General features: G+C 44.6%; 1 protein-coding gene across 1 annotated transcript in view; it reads left to right on the top strand.

The window, feature by feature from the left end:
• The window catches only part of ALDH1A2 (aldehyde dehydrogenase 1 family member A2), a 74,725-nt gene that overhangs the window by 50,560 nt on the left and 2,211 nt on the right, over window positions 1-21,954 (top strand). Inside the window, exons 8-12 of the mRNA XM_080934011.1 lie at window positions 11,036-11,138; window positions 12,808-12,992; window positions 14,288-14,452; window positions 14,562-14,719; window positions 15,352-15,426. Of these exons, the coding sequence (XP_080790137.1) occupies window positions 11,036-11,138; window positions 12,808-12,992; window positions 14,288-14,452; window positions 14,562-14,719; window positions 15,352-15,426 (686 nt within the window). The remainder of the gene's footprint in view (window positions 1-11,035; window positions 11,139-12,807; window positions 12,993-14,287; window positions 14,453-14,561; window positions 14,720-15,351; window positions 15,427-21,954) is intronic.

Genomic DNA, 21,954 nt, shown 5'->3' on the forward strand with positions numbered 1-21,954 from the left:
CTTTGTTTGTTTATTTGGTTGTTTCTGTGTCTTAAGGAAGATGTGGGGATTGAGACAGGGTCTTATGGTGTAGCCCTGGCTGTCCTGGACTCTGTAGACCCGACTAGCCTGGAACTCAGAGACCTGCCTGTTGGCTTCTGTGTCCTGAGCGCTGAGCTAAAGGTGTGCGTCACCACATCCAGCTTCCCACTGAGTGACATTTATAGGACAGTCTATGCTTAGGAAAGCATAGAATAAAAGAAGGGCCAATGGAGTCCTCCAGATAAGGGTTAGGACCCAGTTTCCTTACTGTGTGATCCTGGCCTCATTTCTGTTCTTCATTTTTCATGTTTGGCAGCTGTAGTAACTCTCTAAAGGCTTATTTGTGGGTTGGGACAACACATTTGAAAGGTCCACCCATATTGCTTGGCACACTGAAAGATTTCAGTAAACATTAGTTGAGTATGAAACCTCCATTTGCAAAGAATGTCTGTTGGAGGCTAATTCCCACTCTCCTCTGGCAGCTTCCCTCTCCTTTTGTTTGTTTTGCGGCTTTCATAAATAGTTTACAGATATTTTTGGCTTCTAGCAAGTAGCATATGTGTGCTTCTCTTCTGTTTCATGTTTTGGAAGATTGACCAAGTGCTAGCTTGCATAAATTCTTTTAAAATCCTGTAAATTAGTGTACTACTTAGGATGTAGCTTGGGAAGAGATTGGTTCCCATTAAACAACTCACTTAGGACTCCTTGCTGTGGTCTAGAGCAGGGGCCACTCTTTCAACCAGAGTTTGCCAAAATGGCATTGTGTTACTTAGAAGAAACACGTGATGTAGAGATCATTGCTTTCAGCAGTTGTTCAGGAACACCTTGCCTGTGGTACGGGTGGGAACTCATTCAGATTCAGGTTGCTGAACTTCACTTCAGAGCTTCTGGATTAAGTTGGACTTGGCAGTGAGTCTAAGAATCCTCATTTTAATAAATTTTTCTAAGAATTCTTAATCCATGGTCAAGAATCAGTGCTCTACTTGAATTGGACCAGTTGACTCATACTCTACATCCACTTAGAAGTCCATGATGCTGAGTGTGTTGATCTGTGCTGAAGCAAGACATTTGTACTGACTAGAGGACCACCCATGTTGTCCTTAGATGCAGTTTCACTGTGGCCATTCTGACAGGCTCTTCCGATGACACGGTGCTGCACAGTGAGGGGTGAGCTCCTGTGCTGTGACTCTTACTTGAAGGGAAAGGCTTGGTGTCGCTGTCCTGTGTGCCAGAAACCACAGGTTATTGGGCACCGATAATTCTTTGCTTTATTTCTATTTTTCACTTAACTTCTCTTCCCTTCATTATTCTTTTCCCATCAGACTGTGCTTATGTTAAATTTTAATGAACTTTTCCCTAATATATCTATTAAACTTTAAAAAAACTATCACTCCATACCTTAGCCAGGCAAATAGATTCTATATAATTTTCATGTGAGTAGTCCACAAAGGACAAAAAAGAGCTATATGGCATAGTCAAACTATACTATAATTATTTATGTGCTTAGTAGATTGTTATCAATAGATTTATTGAGGCCTGCTCTAGGTCCATATTTACATTGTATCTAGATCTCACACATTTACAGTGTACAGCTTGCTAAGGCAGGCATGGGTAGCCATCCCCTGGGAGTACAATCTCAGCCACACAGCACACAGGCACCACATTCAGAAGTCTTCTCCAATCTCCACCTTTTCCTCATCCCAGTCTCTACACTTTTGGATACTTGTGTTTGTTGTGAGGTAAAGATTAAAGTTCTCTCTTATTAATATGAATGGGTGTAACCCCCTCCACTAGATTACTCTGTGTCTTTCTTAAGCATGAGTGTCCATATTTGTTTGTTTTTTTCTAGACTGTTCTGTTTTACCTATCTATGTTTTCATTCACCAGTACCACATGATTTTGATGAGAACAGCTATATTAAAAACAGGAGAAAATACACCAACAACTAAGTGCTCGATCTTTAAAGGTGGAGACAGTTTATAAGAAAGAGAGATTGAGGGGGAGTGTGGTGATTTGACTAAGATGGCACCCATACTGCATAAATTTGAATGCTTGGAGAGTGAGATTATTTTAAAGGATTAGAAGGATTGGGGGTGCAATCTTGTTGAAGGTAGTGTGTCACTGGAGACAGGCTCTGAGGTTTCAGAAGCCCATGCCAAGTTCAGTCTCTGTGTCTCTCTGTGTCTCTGTCTCTGTCTCTGTCTCTGTCTCTCTCTCTCTCTCTCTCTCTCTCTCTCTCTCTCTCTCTCTTTCTCTCTCCTGCTGCTGCTTGTGGACCAGGCTGTAGCTCTTAGCTACTGCTCCAGTGCCATGTGTGCTGCCATGCTCACTGCTTTGATGATAATGGACCGAATCTCTGAAACAGTAAGCCAGCCTCAATTGAATTCTTTCATAATAGTTGCCTTGGTCATAGTGTCTCTTCACAGCAACAGAACACTGAATAAGGTAGGCAGGAAGCCAGGGGAGTTTGGGAAAGAGTGAAGTAGAAGGAAACCTGTACCGTGCTTGGCCGGTAAGAACGTATACCGTAGTGAGAACCATACTCCAGTGTGCATTGCTCCAGACAGCTTTTTTCAGTGGTAGTATATTTTGTATTTCTCAAGGGAGGCTTACATTGATTCACAGGGGAACCAGTTCTGTGGCTTTTGAAGTATCTTCATGTTTTTCTCTCTGGAATGACATCAGTGGCAAATGTCAAAGAACATTATATAGACCTTATATAGACCATGAAAATCAAATTGTGACTATTCACAGTAATAGTGAGCAAATGGAGGATGCTCATAGGCAGTGCAAGCGAAGGATGCTCACAGGCACACCACATGATCGCATCATCCTCATCCTCCTCTGGCTTGTATTTATCCATCCACCTATTATTTTATAACTTTTTTGGTTACTTGTAGATCACAGAATCTTATAGATCAAACATGTCATTTAAGAATAGATTTGATCATAGCTTTTGTTGGGATTGCTCAATGGAGAAGGAACCTATTGACACATTACAAAACATCTGCAATAGTCTAAAACAAGAAGCTTAGCTGAAGTGGCTGCCTTCCATTTACTTCAGCAACAGCCTTTAGAAAGCAAACAGTACTCAGATTAAAGATAGGATCGGCTTCTCTTTATGCAGCTAAATACATAAGCAATATGTGTAAATATTTAATAAGTGAATATGACTCTTCTTATAAACACAGAGTCAATAAACATCCTCAACAAAGTACGGGAAGACAGTTTGCATTTTGCTTGATATCATATATTTTTTTTTCATTCAGTTAGATTAACAAACCATGATTTCATCATTAGTCAACAAGATAGTAGGGAGACCATCAAAGCAAACTACAGGAGAGTCCAGACTGATCTGTGCCAAGCCAATGTTTGTAGCTAGCAGCTGTGTTACCACTGACGCTAATTCACGCAGTGGGGTTCTCCTTTCATTTCCCAAGTGGAGTGACTGTCCTGTCCTATGATGCAGACCCATTCCTGCTGATAGAGTGGTGAATCAGGTCAGCCCTCTTTTCCTGCTCCCCTCAGCCCTTGTAGGTAGTTTGTGTTTTGGGGCAGTTCTAGGTTTTGGTTTGTTTTGTTTTGTTTTTTTTTTTTCACTTTTTTTAAACAGCAAAGAGGCCTTTTCCTAAGGTTGTAAAGAATCCTGTAGTGAATAAAAGGGTTTTAAATGGAAAAATACCAGTCTGATATGACAAAATGTTCAAATGTACAGGTTTTAAATGTTTTAGCTTTACTTTTTAAAAATTCTTAAATCATGAATATGAAGGGACAAGAAGGAGGTGTGGTTCTGCCCCTTCTGGCTGGGGTGCTCTGATTTCCGCTCTCATCTGCTAAAGCAAAGACTCTGCTGTTGGTGTCTCTATGCTGAGGTTCGGTGACCAGGTCCTAAGAAGCCTGTCCCTTTGGCTCAACTAGTTGGTGGGACATGCATCTTTCTGATTAGAGTAATTCAAGCTTCTTCCTATTAAAGTAAAATAAGAAGTCAAGCCTTGAGTTTTTCTTACTTGAAAAAAGTTTTATGTAACAGAAGGATGGCCAAGTGGAACAGCCGGTGATTTAGACTAAGTTGATCACAAGATCCTGTGCACGGTCGTCAGACTCACATAGCAGAGGGACCCTAGTCACAGCACATCTAAGCTCCTTGTGGGCATTCTAGGTCCAGTCACTTCATGGGTACCACTCACCAAGTCATTTCTAAACCTCATAAGCCCTGTTTTCTTCTAACTATAGAATGGAGCAATAGCTCTTGCCTCTCATAATTGCTGTGAAGATTAAAATAATGTGTGTGAAGACAAACAGCATATAAGAGACTCTCAGTCAGCAGTTAACAGTGAATGGAGTCATGGTGACAGACAAAGGCTGTCCTTCAAGATGGATTTTGGTTTGTTTTGGTTTTGACACCCCTTTCTCAAGTTCTGCAGGTCTGGGACTTGAACCTGGGGTTTACAAGTGTTAGTGCCACTCAGCTGTGTCTCCAGCCTGACCCCATCGTTCTTGGTGTAGTAATGTTTGAATACTCTTGGGATCCTTTGAAAAATAGCCACAGCTATGTGCCCTCAAGCCTGAGCTGTATACACTTTCGAGGTAGAGCACAGACACAGAAAAGGCTTGTGAGTGCCCGAGCTTCCTAGGGGCAGGCAGACTTCCGGTTGTGCAGCCATCCTCTGCATGGGAAGTGAGGCTAGAAGATCAGAAAGAGGAATGCTCAAGCCCATGTTGGCTGCAAGCTGAGGCTGGGATGGGCTTCCTATAGCCTGCCACCTATGTTACCCTCACTTCCAGAGTCTTTGTGAGTAGCTAGGCTTACTGACTCTGAAATGTGACTGAAAAGAAAATTACACACAGGCATGCACACACACACACACACACACACACACACACACACACCCCGGATCAAGCCCATAGACTGACAAGTTCAGTCTGGGGAGAAGACCCACAGCTGGTAAGCAAGTATGGGGTGAGAGTTATGGGCAAAACACAGTGGGATGGGAATAGAAGGAGCCAAGCTCTGTGGGAAGGCTGGGAGAGAGAGCTCACTACTCAGAGGAGGTGCCCAGAGGGAAATCTGCAAAGAGTTTATCAAGCAAGCCAAGAGAGGAAAGTCTTGCCAAGCAGATGAAGCAGTTTGTTCAAAGGCCCAGAGGATGTTCCAGGAAGAGCGTGTGGTTTTGTGGGGGCTCCGGTGGTAGGTGGGCAGTGTGAGGACCGTGGGAACAAAGGCCAGAAACATATTCATGGTTGTATTGATTTCCATAATTTGCCTTTCACAGACAGTGCTTTGAAACTGCTGTTGTCATGAGAAAGTTGCTTTGGTTCTTTATGTTTCCTTCTGGTGAGACTGAACAGATTACTATGGTTTGTTTCTGGTATCCCAGGTCAAACACGCCCACCTGGGGAATGCTCTGTCTTTCCTATTTCCACCTCATCTGAAACAGGACGTGCAGCTCTTCTTTAGAAGGAATGGGGAGAGGCAGGGTCAGCGACTTGGGGTTCAGTTTAGGAAATGAACGTATGCTAGAGAAAGGTAGCATCTCCGTAAGGTGGGCTGAGATCTTTTGTACACGTCTGTTCCCTGATTCTTAAAAGGTGCCTTACCTCTGAAAAGGGACTTCGTTTTATTAAAGTAAGTAATTCACGAAAAATTTTCTCCAACTTCAGAAACTGCAGAGAGCAAACACCTTATATAAAACTGGCCTTGAAAAAGCCTTTTGTGTTCTTTTGCTGTTGCTCTGGATAACAAATTCTTTTCTTTGTTGAGAACCAAATTACCTCCTCTTTGCTGCCACGTTGCTGTGAACTGGATTCTGGAGTGCTGCGACTCTCCACTCCTCGTATCAATCCTGAAGTCTATTCAGACAAGGATGGGAGGCAGAGTTGGTCTGTGCCAGCAGTCCTGCTGAGAATTAGCCCAGTTTCACATGTGTGTGGGAACCCCCACTCATCACCCGTGCCTGCTCGGGGTACAGAGATAGAGCTGCAGTCTCTGCAGGGAGTGCGGCCTTAGGAAACAATGTGACAGGACACTATCGCCTTCTCTCTCATAAAGAGTGCTGTGTGGGGAAACTCAAAACAGACCCGCTTTTCTACTGCTCAGAGCAGCTGTGGTGCTCTTGGGAAAAGCTACTTCTGTTCCTTATGGCAAGAAAAACAGTCTCTGAGTGAGTGCAGGCCCCGGGAGTCCCATCTGTCCTTTTAACTCCAGTTAACCAGAGTGCTAAGGGATGAATTTGCTGCTCGGGCTGAACTTTCAATCTTCAGCTGAAGAGGCTGAAACCAGGTGAAGTGAAGGAGCGTTTTCAAACTGAACCAACGGAAGTCTGTTAGGAACAGGGCCGCTTTATAGTACTCAGGATTCTCCTCTTCTCTCTTTTCTTTTTGTTTTATTTCTTTTCTTTTAAGCCAGTCTCACCTTGTAACTCTAGCTGGTCCAGAACTAGCTATACAGCGCAAACTGATTTAAACTCAAAAGATCCACGTGTCCCTGCTTCCTGAGTACTGGTTTTGAAGGTGTGGGCCATTATGGTGGGTAAGCCTTAGGACTTCTGATCTTCAGGAACCAAACTAGCCCACAGACCTTCCACATACCATTCTACTTAGCCGGGCACATCATTCCAGAGTGGGATGGGAGTGGTAAGGGTGTACTGTGAGACCTTTTCACTTTGCAAAAGATGATGGACTGAAGCCAGGTTCTTATGATTTCTATTCATGCTATATATAAGACATTGTTTCCAAAACTAGGAGTTTTCTCTTTTCATCTGCACATTGCCTATTTCATTAAAACAGGCATGGCTTTCATACAGTTTGCCCATTGTCTTGACCCTTAAGTTTCCTTTATCCAACATGCAATTTCCACCTTCTGGACATGTAGGAAAGGATGTAGAATAGAGAACTACACCCAAACTCTCCCACCTAAGAAGGGGTAGTCAACCTCAGGGATATTTGTCTTACATTTTCAGTCACTTCCTAGTGCCATAGGTTTGGTCTGACAACTTCCCACGGAATTGTGTATGTGATGCTTTAGCTTGGTTCGCATGGCTTGCAGACAGATTAGCATAGGTTCTCCCTGGAGTCTGACTTTAACACATCACCTGCTTTGGGGGCTGTGTTGACTCTGGTTTCTCTTTGTGGTGAAGGTAATAAGGAACACTTCCTGTTTAGGGTCACGTAACCTTTCCTTCTCTAATCCAGGGAAGAGGTATGAGTTGGCAATGTTATTTGTCAAAGAGAATTTAGTCTTTAAAATAAATACCATGGGTAGGCATCCTTGCCCTGTTTCATAGGTGAGGATCAGGACAGCCTGGCTGGGTTGGTTTTAGTGAAGAAAGAACTCTGCTAATGTTAAAGTACCTCTGTGCTTTACTCTATTGGGATCTAGAAATAAATTAGACCCGGCTTTTTCAAAGAGCACTGCAGAGTCAGCCACACTTGTTGGACACCTTCTAGGTTTACATGGGAGTCTTTCTAGCTGCAAGTCCCTTGTTGGTGAGGGCCTAAGCCAACAGCACCGGCAGGGAATAGAACTGAGACTGCTGAATGCTGAAGGCCCGGGAGCAGGACTTTTAGAATTCTTCTGTTCTGAGACCACTCCAGATGAAAGTGCTCCTCCATTGCTACCAAATCTCCCTCTCTTGGAGGCTACGACTTGAGCTTTGTCTACAGACAAAGAGGGAAGGCATTATTCATCTCATACTTGCCCTATAGTATTTATCATAATTGATCTTGGTTTCTGAGGAAAGGCTGGCACAATAAAAATATTCTCTGATGAACAAGGACTATATAGTTACTGTAGCCACGAAAATACTCACTAGACAATATACTTAGTGGCAAAATCTGACAGCTCACAAAGCAGTCTGATGGTCCAGGGCGTGGGGCTCAGAGAAAAGCAGGTACCTGCCTTACCTGCCCCAGGCACGCATTTGATCAATATCGTGCTCAGTGTAAAATCCATGGCTGCTCCTTGATGCAGCAGCTTCTTTTTTAAATGCAGGACCTGCTGTTTCCCCTTTCCAAATGTTTGGTGGTTTGTGACACACGCTGCATTGCTCTTCAGCCTGTAGGAATGTCGTTTTCCTCACCCCGTCCTCCTTTGCTGAGGTGTGTGCAGCTCAGGACCACTCAGTGGGGGCTCCAACATGACTGGCACTGTGGGAGCTGCTGACTGGTCCTCAGTGGCTGGCTGTACACTCCAGTCTTCTGTGGGAAACTGCTGGATGGGCACAGAGGGCAACTGCACACCCTCAGACCAGTTGGCCACCTCAGGCTGAGCTGCAGTGAACGCAGGCGCTGGTGTGGTCCCTTCACCTGGAATTCCTCCTTGGTCACAGCCTTTCAACAGCAGCCTGCTCCTTCTTCTCAATCTCCTCCGGGTCTCTGTAGAAGTAAAGATCAGGCATGCTCTTCCATGGATGCTCATGAGATATAGTTCCTCATATGCACAGTACTTCCTGGGCCAGCATCCACCACATTAGACTCACTGAATGGGCCCCCTTTTGTTCCATGAGATGGTACTGTCTACATAGCACAGAGAAGAATCTGCATACACTGCATCTTTGGTGGCACAGAAAAGGAGGCAAAACAGAAGACAAAATAGAGTGTTGCATGAGCCCCCAAGCTTGGGCCTTACAGTCAGCCTGCTACTGCCCATCTAGGAAACCTGTAATTAATGCTCTGATTCAAAATCTGTTGTTCTCTAGAATGAGATAATCTATCCTGCAGGGGCTGGGTAGGCAGCATAAATGAGTTAGGACATGTAAATGTCTGCCCTAGACTTACATCTAAATGGCATGTTCATGAATTCCAGTAACTGTCTTCTGTAACAGTTCAGTTATTTATCTCCCAAGACTTTAGAATGTGCCCAATCAATTACAAGGAACATGGAGACCCAAGCACATTGAAATTCATCACAAGAGTAAGCAGTCACAGATGGCCAAGTCTTTAAGGACTCCTCAGAGGTGCTCACATGTAATCTAAGAGTGCCTAGTTCATGAACTGCCCATAGATAGGTTTTTGTCCTGTTCTTGGTGACTCAAGTTCTAGTCATAATTTCAACCTCACACTGTTGTCCATCCCATCAAAGAACCAGAGACTGCCTTTGTGTCTGTTTATCTCAGAAGAGAGTGAGAACATGCTTGCTTGTCTAGAAGCATGCTGTTTACTGAGCCCATCTTCTAGTTTGTGTAGAGATAGAAGCTAGGACAGCAAAGGAGAACTTTGGCTGCTGAACCAAAGTCACTCCATTAATATTCAGGACCCAGTTTTAGCATTTTCTACACCTTGCTGAGTAATACTTCTTGTGCAAAACAAGAAACTAATTCTAGATATTTCTTACCTGAAAACAACCAAGTATTCTTCTGATGTTCATGGACCTTATAGTTAGTTACTCTAGACATGAACATATCGGTGACAAAAGAGGTTGTTTTCTTAGAAGAGAAAATGATAGTGAAGCAGAGTTACAGTAAAACACAAAGGCATTCAACCAGTTGGTGCTCACTATTGGCAACTGGGGCTTCTCTGAGGTAATTACCATAGTTGGGGAGACGTGGAGAGACCGGCACTGGAAAGTCTGGTGGATCCTGCTCTTACAGACATATGGCTATGTCTGCATTGAACTTGGAAAGACAGGCCCCCCCTTGCTCCTCTGTGCTGTGTGTAGTTAGGATGTATGGGCACTTACACTGTGCTAGTCTGGGTTCTAAGAGCCATCTGTGTTACGTCACTGTACCTTGGCATGTCTAAAATCTAATGCACATAGTAGTTTTATCCCCCTTTACAGAGGAGGGAACCAAAGCTCAGAAAGCTTACAGAGTTTCTCAAGAGCCCACAGTTGAGTATAAAGGCAATGAAAACTCTGGGTACTCTAGCTGGAAGCCTTTTCTCTTAACTATACCTCTCCACTTCCTAAGAATCCATGATCCTGCTGCAGAGTTGCAGTAAAGCAGCTAAAGCAGCAGGCATAAACATGAACTGACTATTTCTCTACGAGAGTTCTGAAAGTTTTATTTAGCAGTAGAATTCCATACAAGTGACATTTCCTCAACACAGGACCAAAGTGTTTGTATAGGTTACGTGGCAGCTCAATATTTTGCATGAAGTGACTTGTACTCTTCAGTGTAATGCCCCATTTTGCAGGTGGATCCTCTGAGGCCATCTATGAGGTGTAGGTTTTTCACAGGCATCCATCAGGGACCTCTGCCAAAGGGAAGATGAGTCACAGTACAAACTTGACAGCTTAGCCACCCACATTGGGCATGGTGGGGCATATATGGCCCTGCAGAGAGGTCTTGTGCTGGATAGGGCCTTTATACTTTTGTGGCCATCAGTGAGTCAGTGAGTGGGTGAAGGCCATCCCAGAGAGTGTCATCCCTGCCTAGGCAGACCCTGAGAGATCCGGCAGCTTCAATCTCTGAAAGCATCTTTGGACCTAAGGTAGCATGTTCTGTCTTGAGCAGAGCCTCTCTCTCTAGAACTCATCCCTGTTTCCATTTGGCACATTCAGTTTCATCACCACTGACATCTCCTTAGTGTCAAGTGTTTTCATTTTTTTAACTGCCTCTTGGTCACTAGAATTCTAGATGAATAAGTATTTACAATATCACACTAAGTAGAGAGACTCTCAAGTATCTAGAATACTTTAACTCTAGCCCAAAGTAGAGGCAAAGGTAATTTTGGAGATAAATGAGCAGCTTTTTGTTTGGATATGGTGGCTTTCGGAAGCTAGAGTCCCAAGGAAAAAGCCATAATGTGATGGTGAAACCTTTAGTCATGTGTTCTTTACCATTTGTCTCTAACAAAATCTTCTAGCCCTTGTCTTCCATGATGAAAGGAAAGCATTCTTCTCATGATCTTCAGCATGGGCCTTCAACTGTGCTCCGCTGCCTAGGATTTGTCCTTGGGATTATTTTGCCTTTAGGAGTAATTAACTACCATGTCCTATTGTTCGTGGAACTAGCTCTGACTGCTGACTGTAACAGTCCAAGATATGTCAACCCTCTTTGCATTCCCTTTCCTTCAGGTTGGAAAGCTTATTCAAGAAGCAGCTGGAAGAAGTAATTTGAAGAGAGTAACTCTGGAACTTGGAGGAAAAAGCCCTAATATTATTTTTGCAGATGCTGACTGTAAGTGGCCCACAGATCTCTCACATGTCCCAGAATGCTACCCTTCACCTTCCTCTTCTATATCTTCACTTTTAACAGAATATCCAGAGTATTATCTTTGAAGTAAAGGGCATCCCAGTTTTCTGAGAAGATCATTTAATATAGGAGAAAGAACACCTAGCCAACCACTGAACAGTTTAGGGCCATTTCAACTCTCTGATGTTATAGAATGGGTTAGAAAAGATGAAGGTTTAGTCATCAATATGTACTGGAAAGAGCAATATTCTAAGACTCTGGCACCTCAAATAGTCTCTGTCTCAATTTAAGCAATCTGAAACTTCTCAACTGGGTCTAGTGGCTGGTCAGTCATCAAAACTAAATGCTACTTCCAGTGCACTGGCTACATTTCCCCAAACCCATGCCAGCTTCTCTGCTTATTCATGCTAGCTCCTTTCCCTTGCTCCTGGAATTTTGGGTGTGACAAACCTTACAGAAACAGATTGGCAACCTAGGAAACACTCCCAGAAGGGACCTTCTGTCTGTGTGCTCTTATCTCAAAAACCTCACCAGAATGAAATTCCCAAACTCCCTTAGATTGCTCCTTTTATCCTCACACATTCCAGACAGCACTCTTTCTCAGTTCTAAATGGGAGAAGTTAGGAGAGAGAAAGTGGACGGGCTGAACCATGTCCTAGCTTAGGGTTTGCTGGGTTCCTCTTTAACCTTTTTGTCAAGATTAGAGATCTTGGGGCTAGAGAGATAGACATCATGAGCTGCTCATCCCTGTCCCTGAGTTCCATTCCTAGCATCTATGGCAGGTGGTTCACAATGTCTGTAGCTCAAGCTCAGTGCACCTGCATGCAGACAGAAACACCCCAACACAACTAAAAGTAATACAAAAATAAATCTCAAAAAAGTCAGAGATCTTGCATGTATTCTTGAGGAGTAGGTGGTCTGCTATCACACTAGTGATTTAGTCAGTTTTCTACCAGCCAACACACAGATCAATCAATATTATCCTGAACTGTAAGACATCAGAGAGGAGCTGGGAAAGAATTACCACACTGCTGTTGAATAATCCCATATAGAGAGCAGATGTAGTATCTGCAAAGAACCACTGCTTTTATAGTTTAATCACCAAAATTATAAGTAAACATACAAGATCCAGTTGATCATGATTCCTAAGTGAGCAGCCCACTGGCCAAATGTTTAGAATGTATGTTCACTTTTCCAATAGTTAGCCTAAGGTTAAATGGCTACATTAAAACTCTGATTTCTATTTTCCTTAAAACTGGAAAGGTTTGGTAAGCTCTGGCATTCATGCACGCTAACAGTCAACTCTGGTGGCTTCTGTTTGTCTCAGTTGCATTTCTCGATCACCTGGAAGACAGAGTTATGCTAGGTCTTTTGTACAGTGGAATTTAGGTTTCCTGTTATGACTGATGAGGGCTGGTCCTTCGGTTTGCAGAAACAAGAGAGGAGCTCAGTGACATGAGGTTGTTTAGGTTCACATAGCAAGTATTGTCTGGTTCAAGCACAGCTAAGTTATGTGCTCAGTCCAGGCTACTCACTGGCATAAGCTAGGATGAGCAGGGCATTGCGTCTGGGCCTTTGGGGTGGAGAGGAAGGTGGCTCCCTAGACAGGCCACAGGCAAGGCTGTGTTGAGGACATGGATGCTTCCTCTTGTAGTGGACTACGCTGTGGAGCAGGCTCACCAGGGTGTGTTCTTCAACCAAGGCCAGTGCTGCACCGCAGGGTCTCGAATCTTTGTGGAAGAGTCCATCTATGAGGAATTTGTGAAAAGAAGTGTGGAAAGGGCCAAGAGGCGCATTGTGGGGAGCCCCTTTGATCCCACTACTGAGCAGGGTCCCCAGGTAAGAAATCAAAGGACTACCCTTGTATAATCTAATCTGGGATAGCTACCACACTGTGTGCTAATCGGACCCAGTGAAACAACCCCTCCCACTCTCAGCTGCCTCCTTGTTTCTATACCTTATCTTCATAGTTGAAAATGATGGCACTGGGGCATTGCCTCTCTCTACATTATTAAATATAACCTAAGGTACTATGGAATCAAAATTACATAAAATGTATTTTAAACTTGGGGGCGATTTATCAGGAAGATCTTTGGGCATAGCAGGTAGATCTTAATAATGTAGCCCCACCCTCAGCCTCCTAGCCACTTCTCAAATGCTGTAGTCAGCGAGGTTGGCATCTTCTCAGACTTTTGTCCTTTTTTTACCAACTGCCCACAGTTCTCTCTGCTGCCCTTCAGTAGTCTGCAAGACGCAGGAACGGGAAGTTGGCTGACTTTTTTTCTCCTACTCTGTGTTGCACCCACAGTGCAGCAGAAGCATCACAAGTGGACCTCTGAGCAGCCAGGCTTCTCATGTCAGCGCTTTGGGCTGTCTGTAACTGTTAGACAGGTTCCCACACCTGTGCTTTTAATCAAGCCAGGGTCAGAATGTGCAGGGTTGTCTGAACCAGCTCCCATCTGGATACCAAGCATGGGTTTTCTAGCAATGGAAACCACTTCTTGGTTTGGGAACCTCTGCTGAGAAGGTTGATGTTCTAGCTGAGACAGCCTGGGTGAATATAGCTTCATCATAATGACTGAATGACAACTTCAGTGTTGGCTTCTGTTTCCAACCAGGAATCTTGCCCTTATGAAGTTTAATTCACTTCTCTAAAAGCAAAGCAGGAATTCCTCTAAAGAAAAATCCAATAGTTTCTTAAGGCGGTGCTACGGAGAGAGGCTGTGTGCAGTCCATTGTTTTTGTCTTTTTGATGTTAGTATATGGCTTGGTTAATCATCCATCTGGATAGAAGTATCCTTCATAAGCATACGTGAAGAAGTATAAATATTCTTTATAGACACCGTGAATAATCATTAAGCTGGCCTCTAGCATTTTGATAAACTTGAAATCTCAACCTGGTATTTCAGGTTAGGCAGTCATCAGAGTTCTTTGGATTCCTACTCTGTAAAGTGCAATCATAAAATTTTCCCTTTATAGTTGTTCAAAACTTAGAAGGTAGCATCAATTTTATATGATTTGACTGGATACAGTGACATTTGGGAAGAAAATCGCACGAAGGGGTTCATGAGAATGTGTATATTTCTATTTTTACGGAAGACCTACCAAGAGTCATCAAGTGATTTTCCCTGTAGATTGATAAGAAACAGTACAACAAAATCCTGGAGCTCATCCAGAGTGGTGTGGCTGAGGGCGCCAAGCTGGAGTGTGGCGGCAAAGGCCTGGGAAGGAAAGGCTTCTTCATTGAGCCTACCGTGTTCTCCAACGTTACCGATGACATGCGGATTGCCAAAGAGGAGGTATCTCGGGCATTCTTAGGATAGCCACACCTTTCCTGGGGTTTTTAGAGCATTTGGCCAATAATCAAGTTTTAATATTTCTCATTTTTACTTACACTGTTTGTTGCAGATCTTTGGTCCTGTTCAGGAAATTTTGAGGTTTAAGACTATGGATGAAGTTATAGAAAGAGCCAATAACTCAGACTTCGGACTTGTAGCAGCTGTCTTCACTAACGACATCAACAAGGCTCTCATGGTGTCCTCTGCAATGCAAGCCGGGACAGTTTGGTAAGACATATCCATTGGTGATGTCGGGAGGCCTGTGTCACACACAGTACAGTCACTAAATACTACCTTTATTTCAAAGAGAGGGGAGGCAGTTAGTCCAGTGAACATGGTCAGACTCTTGCAGGGCCTTTCTTGGCCATGTCATCTCATGGGAGATGGTAGTGGAAGAAGAGGTCACATGGCCAGACAGATACCAGAGAGCAAAATTCAGAGATGGGGCTTGTTCTTAGAGCAACTTGCTCTTATAGGAACTACCTTAATCCCTTGCTTCTAGGGTAGCTTCCTGGGGACTAAGGAGCCCCCACCAGGCTCTACCTGGAACAGTTCCACCTTTCTCCAGCATCACTACCTGGGGACCAAGCTGGCAACACGTGAACCCTTGAGTGTCAAATGACATGAAAACTGTGGCAAGGGTTTCAGTCTCAGGGGCCAGGGTAATGGATAAGGTTCTCTGCAAAAATGGAGAAAATAGAGGACAGCCAGACCGCGATCTGAGAAAGCTCTTATTAGCAAGGCTAGAAAAATCAAATATTTTGAAATTTTCACTCTGAAAAGTTTCTCAAAGAAGTACAGCAGTTGGATTATTTCTGTGAGGTGAGATTCATATTAACAGTGCTATTTTTTTCTTTTAGGATCAACTGTTACAATGCCTTAAATGCTCAGAGCCCTTTCGGGGGGTTCAAGATGTCTGGAAATGGAAGAGAAATGTAAGTGTCAGAGATGTATGTATGTAGCTGGTGTCTACATAGCTGGGTTGCATCAGCACAGAGGGGTGCCGACAAACAGCTTACTTTACCTCCATGTCTCCATTCATAAGCTTTTTTTATGCTGTGAGGCAGGGCTCGTTCTGCAGCTTAGAAATACCTGGAGCTTTGTAGCATCAGCTGACCTCAACCTTACAGTAATCCTCCTGCCTCTGCCTCTGAGTGTAAAATTACAGGTGTGAGTTACCACCCCCAGCTTAGTCTAACATTTTACTGAGCATAAACTCAAATATGCTGTGTATCACTTAATACTAAAGTGAGCAAGATACAGCTCCTTCCTACAGTGGACAGAGAAATAGATCCATTACTCAGCTTCCATGTTGTCTGGTGAGGGCAGAAAAGACCCCCAGTCCCAGAAACACACACTATCGCAGTTTAGTTTTCAGGGCTGGCACTCAGCAGCTGCCAAGCCAGGGCCCAGATCCTGCCATAGGAACATTTCACTGTCTTTATAGCTCCGGAAACCTTGGGTTTGTGCTCTAAAGCATAAGGCTTTATGCAAAGCCTGGACAGTTTGTTTATATTCATCCTCCAGAACAAGATCACTGGATCTAGCTTGCCAGACTCCATGACTCCTGTACCTACAAGGGGATGACTCCTGGTTGCCATTTCTTTAGTGCCCATTCAGGTCATTGGTTTGTACCACTGCTCAGCCCCTATAGATCCTCTAAAGTTGGGACTGGGGGTTAGGGCATGGGTCTGGGGAGGGGATTTGCTGAAGATATAAATCGAACACATCTTAGGGCCTTCTTGGGGATTTCTTGGGAACTGAGGAGATTCTAGAGTTTTGAAGGCTAAGATGTCTAGCCTATAGCTTTCTTGCCAGGGCCCAGTGGAGATGATGAGTAGAAAAGTTTTGTACTAACAGTAGCGGGTCTTGTTTAGTCATTTGGGCTACAACACAACCTTCTTCTGACACTGTAAACATTAGGAACTTACTGCTCACGGTTTTGGGAACTATGTCAAAGGTCAAGGTGCTGGTAGATCTGTGTCTGAGAAGGGCTTATTTCTCACAGATGGCACTTACTATGTCCTCATGAAGTTCAGAGGAAAGGGGAGTATGCTGGAGCCTATCCTGCAGGGCTCTGATCCCATTTGTTAGGGTGGAGCCCTCATGACTTAATCAGTTCCCAATGGCCTGGCCCACTTGTTAATACTATCACATCATGCAGTAGGTTCCAACATACACATTTTGGGATAACACAAATAGCTGGACCTCAGCAGCTGCCCTCATCTAAGTAGCTGCTGTTTATCTGGCTTTGTGCTAACTTCTTTCCTCGAATTATCCTATTTGACTTTTGCAGTGATATGGATGTACTTCCCTTAGCATGCAGATGACCCAGCTAAAGAGCTCTAAAGTAGAGTGCTCAAAACATACCATCTCACAACTAGTACATGTCAGGTCTGACATTCAAGTCTAAGCCTCAAGATAGATAATGTCTTAAGACAATCAGCCATGGAAGCTTAGGGGTTGAAACAGGGATTCTTCTGAACAGGCTTCAAAATTAACACAGTTATCCTGAGATGCTGATGACCTGTAAAAACAGGGACCATAGCAAAAGTAAACTAGACAAGAGACTCAGTCCAGACTTCTGTATAAACTGATTGGTTTTGAGTAGCATTCACTGAAGGAGTAGTGGCCAGAGGCTCCCTCATCTGACACTCTCACTTAAAGGTCCGGCTGTCTCTCTGTTAGAAAGGAGTGGTTCTATTTTCCAACTCCTGTGGCTCACAGGAAGGAACATTATCCATACCCCTTCCTTCTGCCATTACTGAATGGCTTTTTAAAAGCAAAATGTTGGTTCACAATCAATAACCAATATTGAACATGCACACCGAAGCACTGTTGTATAAATGAAATGTACAAGAGGCCAGGAAAGATGCTAAAGTGAAGAAGCTCAGAAATGAGGGAGATGTTGTGAAGTCTCTCCAGTGTTCGCCATGGCCTTGTACAGGGCTTTGGACTGGCCTTTGAAGGAGGGAGAGGCTGAGCAGACAGAGAGTGTTCTTTTGAGCTTGGAGGGCAAAGCAAGGCAGTAGAGGGGGAGCGTGAGCAGAGGTACTCTGGTCAAGGCAGGGATGCTGCCTGTGGGATGTGCAGAGACCTATTAAACATGAAGAGGGGACCGCAGGCTTCAGACACTGCATCTGGCATTGGCTAGCCTCTCAGCACGGAACTGTCTGGGTGGAACAGCTCTGAGACTGAGTGGTTGGTAAAGTCATGTTGCTTAGATGCCAATCTTGGCACTTCTGCTTCCTACCTCTGTAATTTTCAGTCTTCCTCAGTTTTCTCTACACATGAACTATGAAAACAGCTACAGCACCTGCCCGAGTGTTGTTCTGTGGTTATGTGAGGATTGAGTAGATAAACGTGTAGCCACAGTGCCTGGAAAGCCTTCAGAGACAGATGCTGCCAGTCAGGTGATCAGGGTGGAGGCTGCTAGGAGGGTGGCTCTTAAGTTCCTTAGGGGATATGTAACCTCTGAAGCATAGCAGTTTTCCTCCCTCCCAGCCAGTGGCACAGCACCAGCTCTTCTCCTCCGGGCACCTCTGCCTAGCTTGCCCTCCATACTTGTCTTCCTAGTCTCACAGGACCTTGTACTCTGTTTGCTGCCTAAAGCCTTCCTCCTGCACACAGGACCTCTTCTTGGCTCCTATAAGGCCTTAACTCTCTGCCCCCACTCTTGAGGCTGCATTCCACTTGCTCTCTCATTTCCTGCCTCTGTGGCTGTCCTCCCCAGTGTCTCTGAAGTGTTGGGACAGTCACTGGTCCTGGGAACATTGGCCTCATTCAGTGTTTTGCTACAGATCATTAACATGGTGAATCACCAGTATAAAATAAACTTGTAATAACTGGCCTGTGGGTAATGGAGTCAGTCCCATGTTACCCCATCCCTCATCAGAAGCAGGCTCTGACGGGTTCAGACTTTTGATGATATGTGAGTCTGGTCTCTTCCCAGAAGAAATGTTCCTTTGCTAGAAAGCTGATTCGGGGCACAGTTTAGCTCTGTCAACCCATACATTACAATGGCCAAAAAACCTGAAGAACAGCTTCTCTCTGCTTAGGGACATGTTGGTGATGTGACCTCCCCCTCGCAGGTGGTAGTCACTGATGAGGCTGAGTGCATTTCACCTGTGCCAAGTCTGCTCAACCTCTTTTCTATTTGTGCCTTCTTCTTGCCTCAGGAAACTTGAAACCCTGAGTATGTATGCAACTTAAATATTTCCTGTTAATCAACCATAAAGAAATTTCTTATAAAATAATTATTTGGAATATATATACATATATAATTATACTATTTGTTAAAAGTAAATGAGACGTTACACATTGATGAGATTGGCATGCTTGTTTTTATATAAAGAAGTACTTTGCTACCATTTGACACTATAAGACAAAGAGCATCCTGACCACTTTTCAGAGCTGAGAACACTGCTCCCTAAACATGGGCTGCCAGGTACCAGGAGCATGTTTATGCTCATCTCAGGAATTGTTAGAAATTTAACCCAATCCAAAGTCAAAATTTATTTGACAAATGTTTATGAAACTCCCATAGCAATTTTTAAAATGAACCATTCTAACGATAGAATCTAACGATGTACTACCACTTGCTACTTACAGGCGGAGGAAGGGGGAGGAAATGCTAAAGTCTTTATTTTCTGTAATAAAAATTACGTTTCTAGAAGAACCTTGTGTGTCCAATAACCATGTGGGTCATAGCGCAGTCTGCCTCGTAAGCAGCACTGTGAACCCGAGCCAAGATGTCGAGGTTGGTAGAGAACATGACGGCACGCTCTGCACTGTGTGTGTTGTGTGTCCAGACCAAGCGGGCATGCGCGAAGCCACAGATGTGACATGGGCAAGCACAGCCTGAAACACCTCAGATACATTATACATTTGACTGTGAATTAATCTTCGGCCCCTGAGTATCAGAAGCACCTGATGGTTGCCAACCTTTTAATGACACTATTTGCTGCACAAACCCCTACTGACCACAGTTTAAGACACTGCAGTGCGAATAACCTAGTTTTCATAATCTAGGTCTCGGTCTCCACTTGCTCCCCAAACACGTTTCCTCTGTTTTAATGAGTACTAGAAATACTTTAAATAAAAGAACTTGTTCCAACTTCTATCTGGTGTAAGAGGCTCTAGAAAATCCTCTTAACCTTCCCTTTGGGAATCTTCTTTGCCTCACATCCCAGAGTCTCCATGCTCATACCTACATGGTGCAGAGAAGGGACACTTCCAGAAACAAGCCCCAAGGAGGCTGATTACCTAGCCTCAGTTTCTCCTTGGAGCTACAAGAGGGTTGCCCACTACAGGTTATCTGATGTGTGTGCCCTCCCCCTCGTCCCAGGTCAGAGGCTAGAAGGCTGCTCGTCAGCGCTGCTGATCCGAAAGCTTCTGTCTGTTGTCTGCCTTTCTGCTCCTCCTGCCTCCTTTGAGTCTCTGCGTGGAAGGCAGGGAAAGCTACAAGGTCACACTGAACCGAAGGGATGGAGGGAGCTGTGACACAATGTCAGTGACAAACAGCAAGAGTGAGAATGGTGTTGAGATGCTGTGCAGCCAAGCTTCTCAAGTCACATGTACACACACATGCACACACATGTGAGAATGCCCACATACACACAGCATACATGTGATCAGAAGGCATCTGTGGTCTGAGTTGGGATTGTGAAATATGCTCATCTTAGGACCCACACTCAGACTGAGTAGATCTGGGCTAAAGCCCAGGATCGCCGTGTTCTAATAAGCTTCTGGAATGATGCTGGTGCAGCTGGTGTGGAGACATCATTCAGAAAATTGTTGCACCAAGCCCAATAGAAGCATGAGGAAATACACACTAAACAGAAAGCCAAGAATCCTAAGATGGGTTTTTTCTGGGTGCCGCTAAAATCTAGTGTTTTCTTCTTATCTCTTGGGGTGCCTGTTTCTTCATCTCAGTGAATAACCTGGTCTCAGCAGACCAGAAGCTTCTCAGGATCTCTGTGCCTTGTGGCAGCATGCAGTGACAGCAGTGGGCACACACAGGTAGAGGTGCCTCAGGAAGGACCTGGCTCTTGAGTAGTGAGGTTCTTCTTGTTAACTATGCATCTAGAAGTGCCACAGACTTTAGCAGTAGACTTGCGAGAAAGATGCTAGATTAGTGTGATAAAGTTGCTGAACTTCAAATATTTTAGAGTTCTTGAACAGCCTTCTCAAAGAGTGGGCAGAATGACCAGCTCTACCCTTTATCCCTCCCCAGATCTACAGAAACAGAAACTGCTGTGGGGAGGGTCAGAAGCCCACAGTGCAGTCGTGCTCCTTGGGTGATAACCGTATATGTATGCTGGGGCTCAGGAACCACCACAAGGGAGGTGACTGGGCACCAAGAGGAGAGGGACAGCCCAATGGGGTCCTTCAGCCAGCTATTAGAAGAGCCATTGTTTTCCTGTCCACTGACTCCAGGATTCGGTTTCTGTTCCATGGCACCTCTGTTACACTGCTCTGAGGCCTCTCACCAGCCCTCCTTGATGCCCTGTAGGTTTAAGATAGCTCCTTTGCTTCTAAGCAGTCTGTGTATCAATATTCCCACCAGAGACTAGGCAAGAACTGTCCAACTGGTAAGGCTACCCTTACTACTACACATGTACAAACATAGTGGAAGCCAATGGGCACAGTTAAATGCCACCATAGTGACATGTTTCAGATTATATAGACTCCCTCCCCTCACCCACCCAGCCTGTACTTCTCATAGCATGGAGACCATAGTTTCCAAGAACATATGCTTCAGGGTCTGCCCAAGTGCATGCATAAGAAAATGGAAGGCACTGAGTAACCTCACTGCCACTAGGAAGCACAAAATGTCCTGATGAGGAGACACATTCCAAATTGTCTTAGGACAGGAAAGATCCAGAGAAATCCAGAGTAAGCTGGTAATAGACACCCAGGGCTTGGATAGAGTGGCTGAGGATATGCATAATGAGGCTCATCTTGAAAGGCCCAGAACAGCAATGGTGTGCTTGCAGAGTTTGCTTGTTGACTGTTGTACCCCAGGAGGCCATTGTCAAAGGTCTTTGGCTAACCTGCCCACCCTATTTAGGTAGTGTAAGGAGTGAGAAACTGGTAAGTATTCTAAGGCTTTCCTCTGAGAGACAGAGACCAGCCCTCCAGGCAGACTATCAGCAGAAGTCTGCAGAGGCAGAGCAGGTTTCTGCAGAGTGGCACACTTAGTCCTGAAGCACCGGCACTCCCAGAAGGTGTTGGCAGACCTTGGATCTGGCTTTTCACTGCCATGGTCATCGGGTGTGAGCCATCCTGCCATGGCTAAGCCTCTCAGGGTACCAAGGAACCTCTTCCTTTCTACAATGTGCTCTGAAAACAAGGGAGCCTGTAAGGAAGGGCATTTGCCCGAGAGGGCGGCTCTCTGCTCTGAGGGGCTTTGGTGTTCATCACTAGGAGTTGTGTATAGAGCCCCATGACCTGCTCACAGC

The sequence above is a fragment of the Micromys minutus genome, assembly GCF_963924665.1.
Source record: "Micromys minutus genome assembly, chromosome: 21".
In the NCBI taxonomy this organism is placed as follows: Eukaryota; Metazoa; Chordata; class Mammalia; order Rodentia; family Muridae; genus Micromys; species Micromys minutus.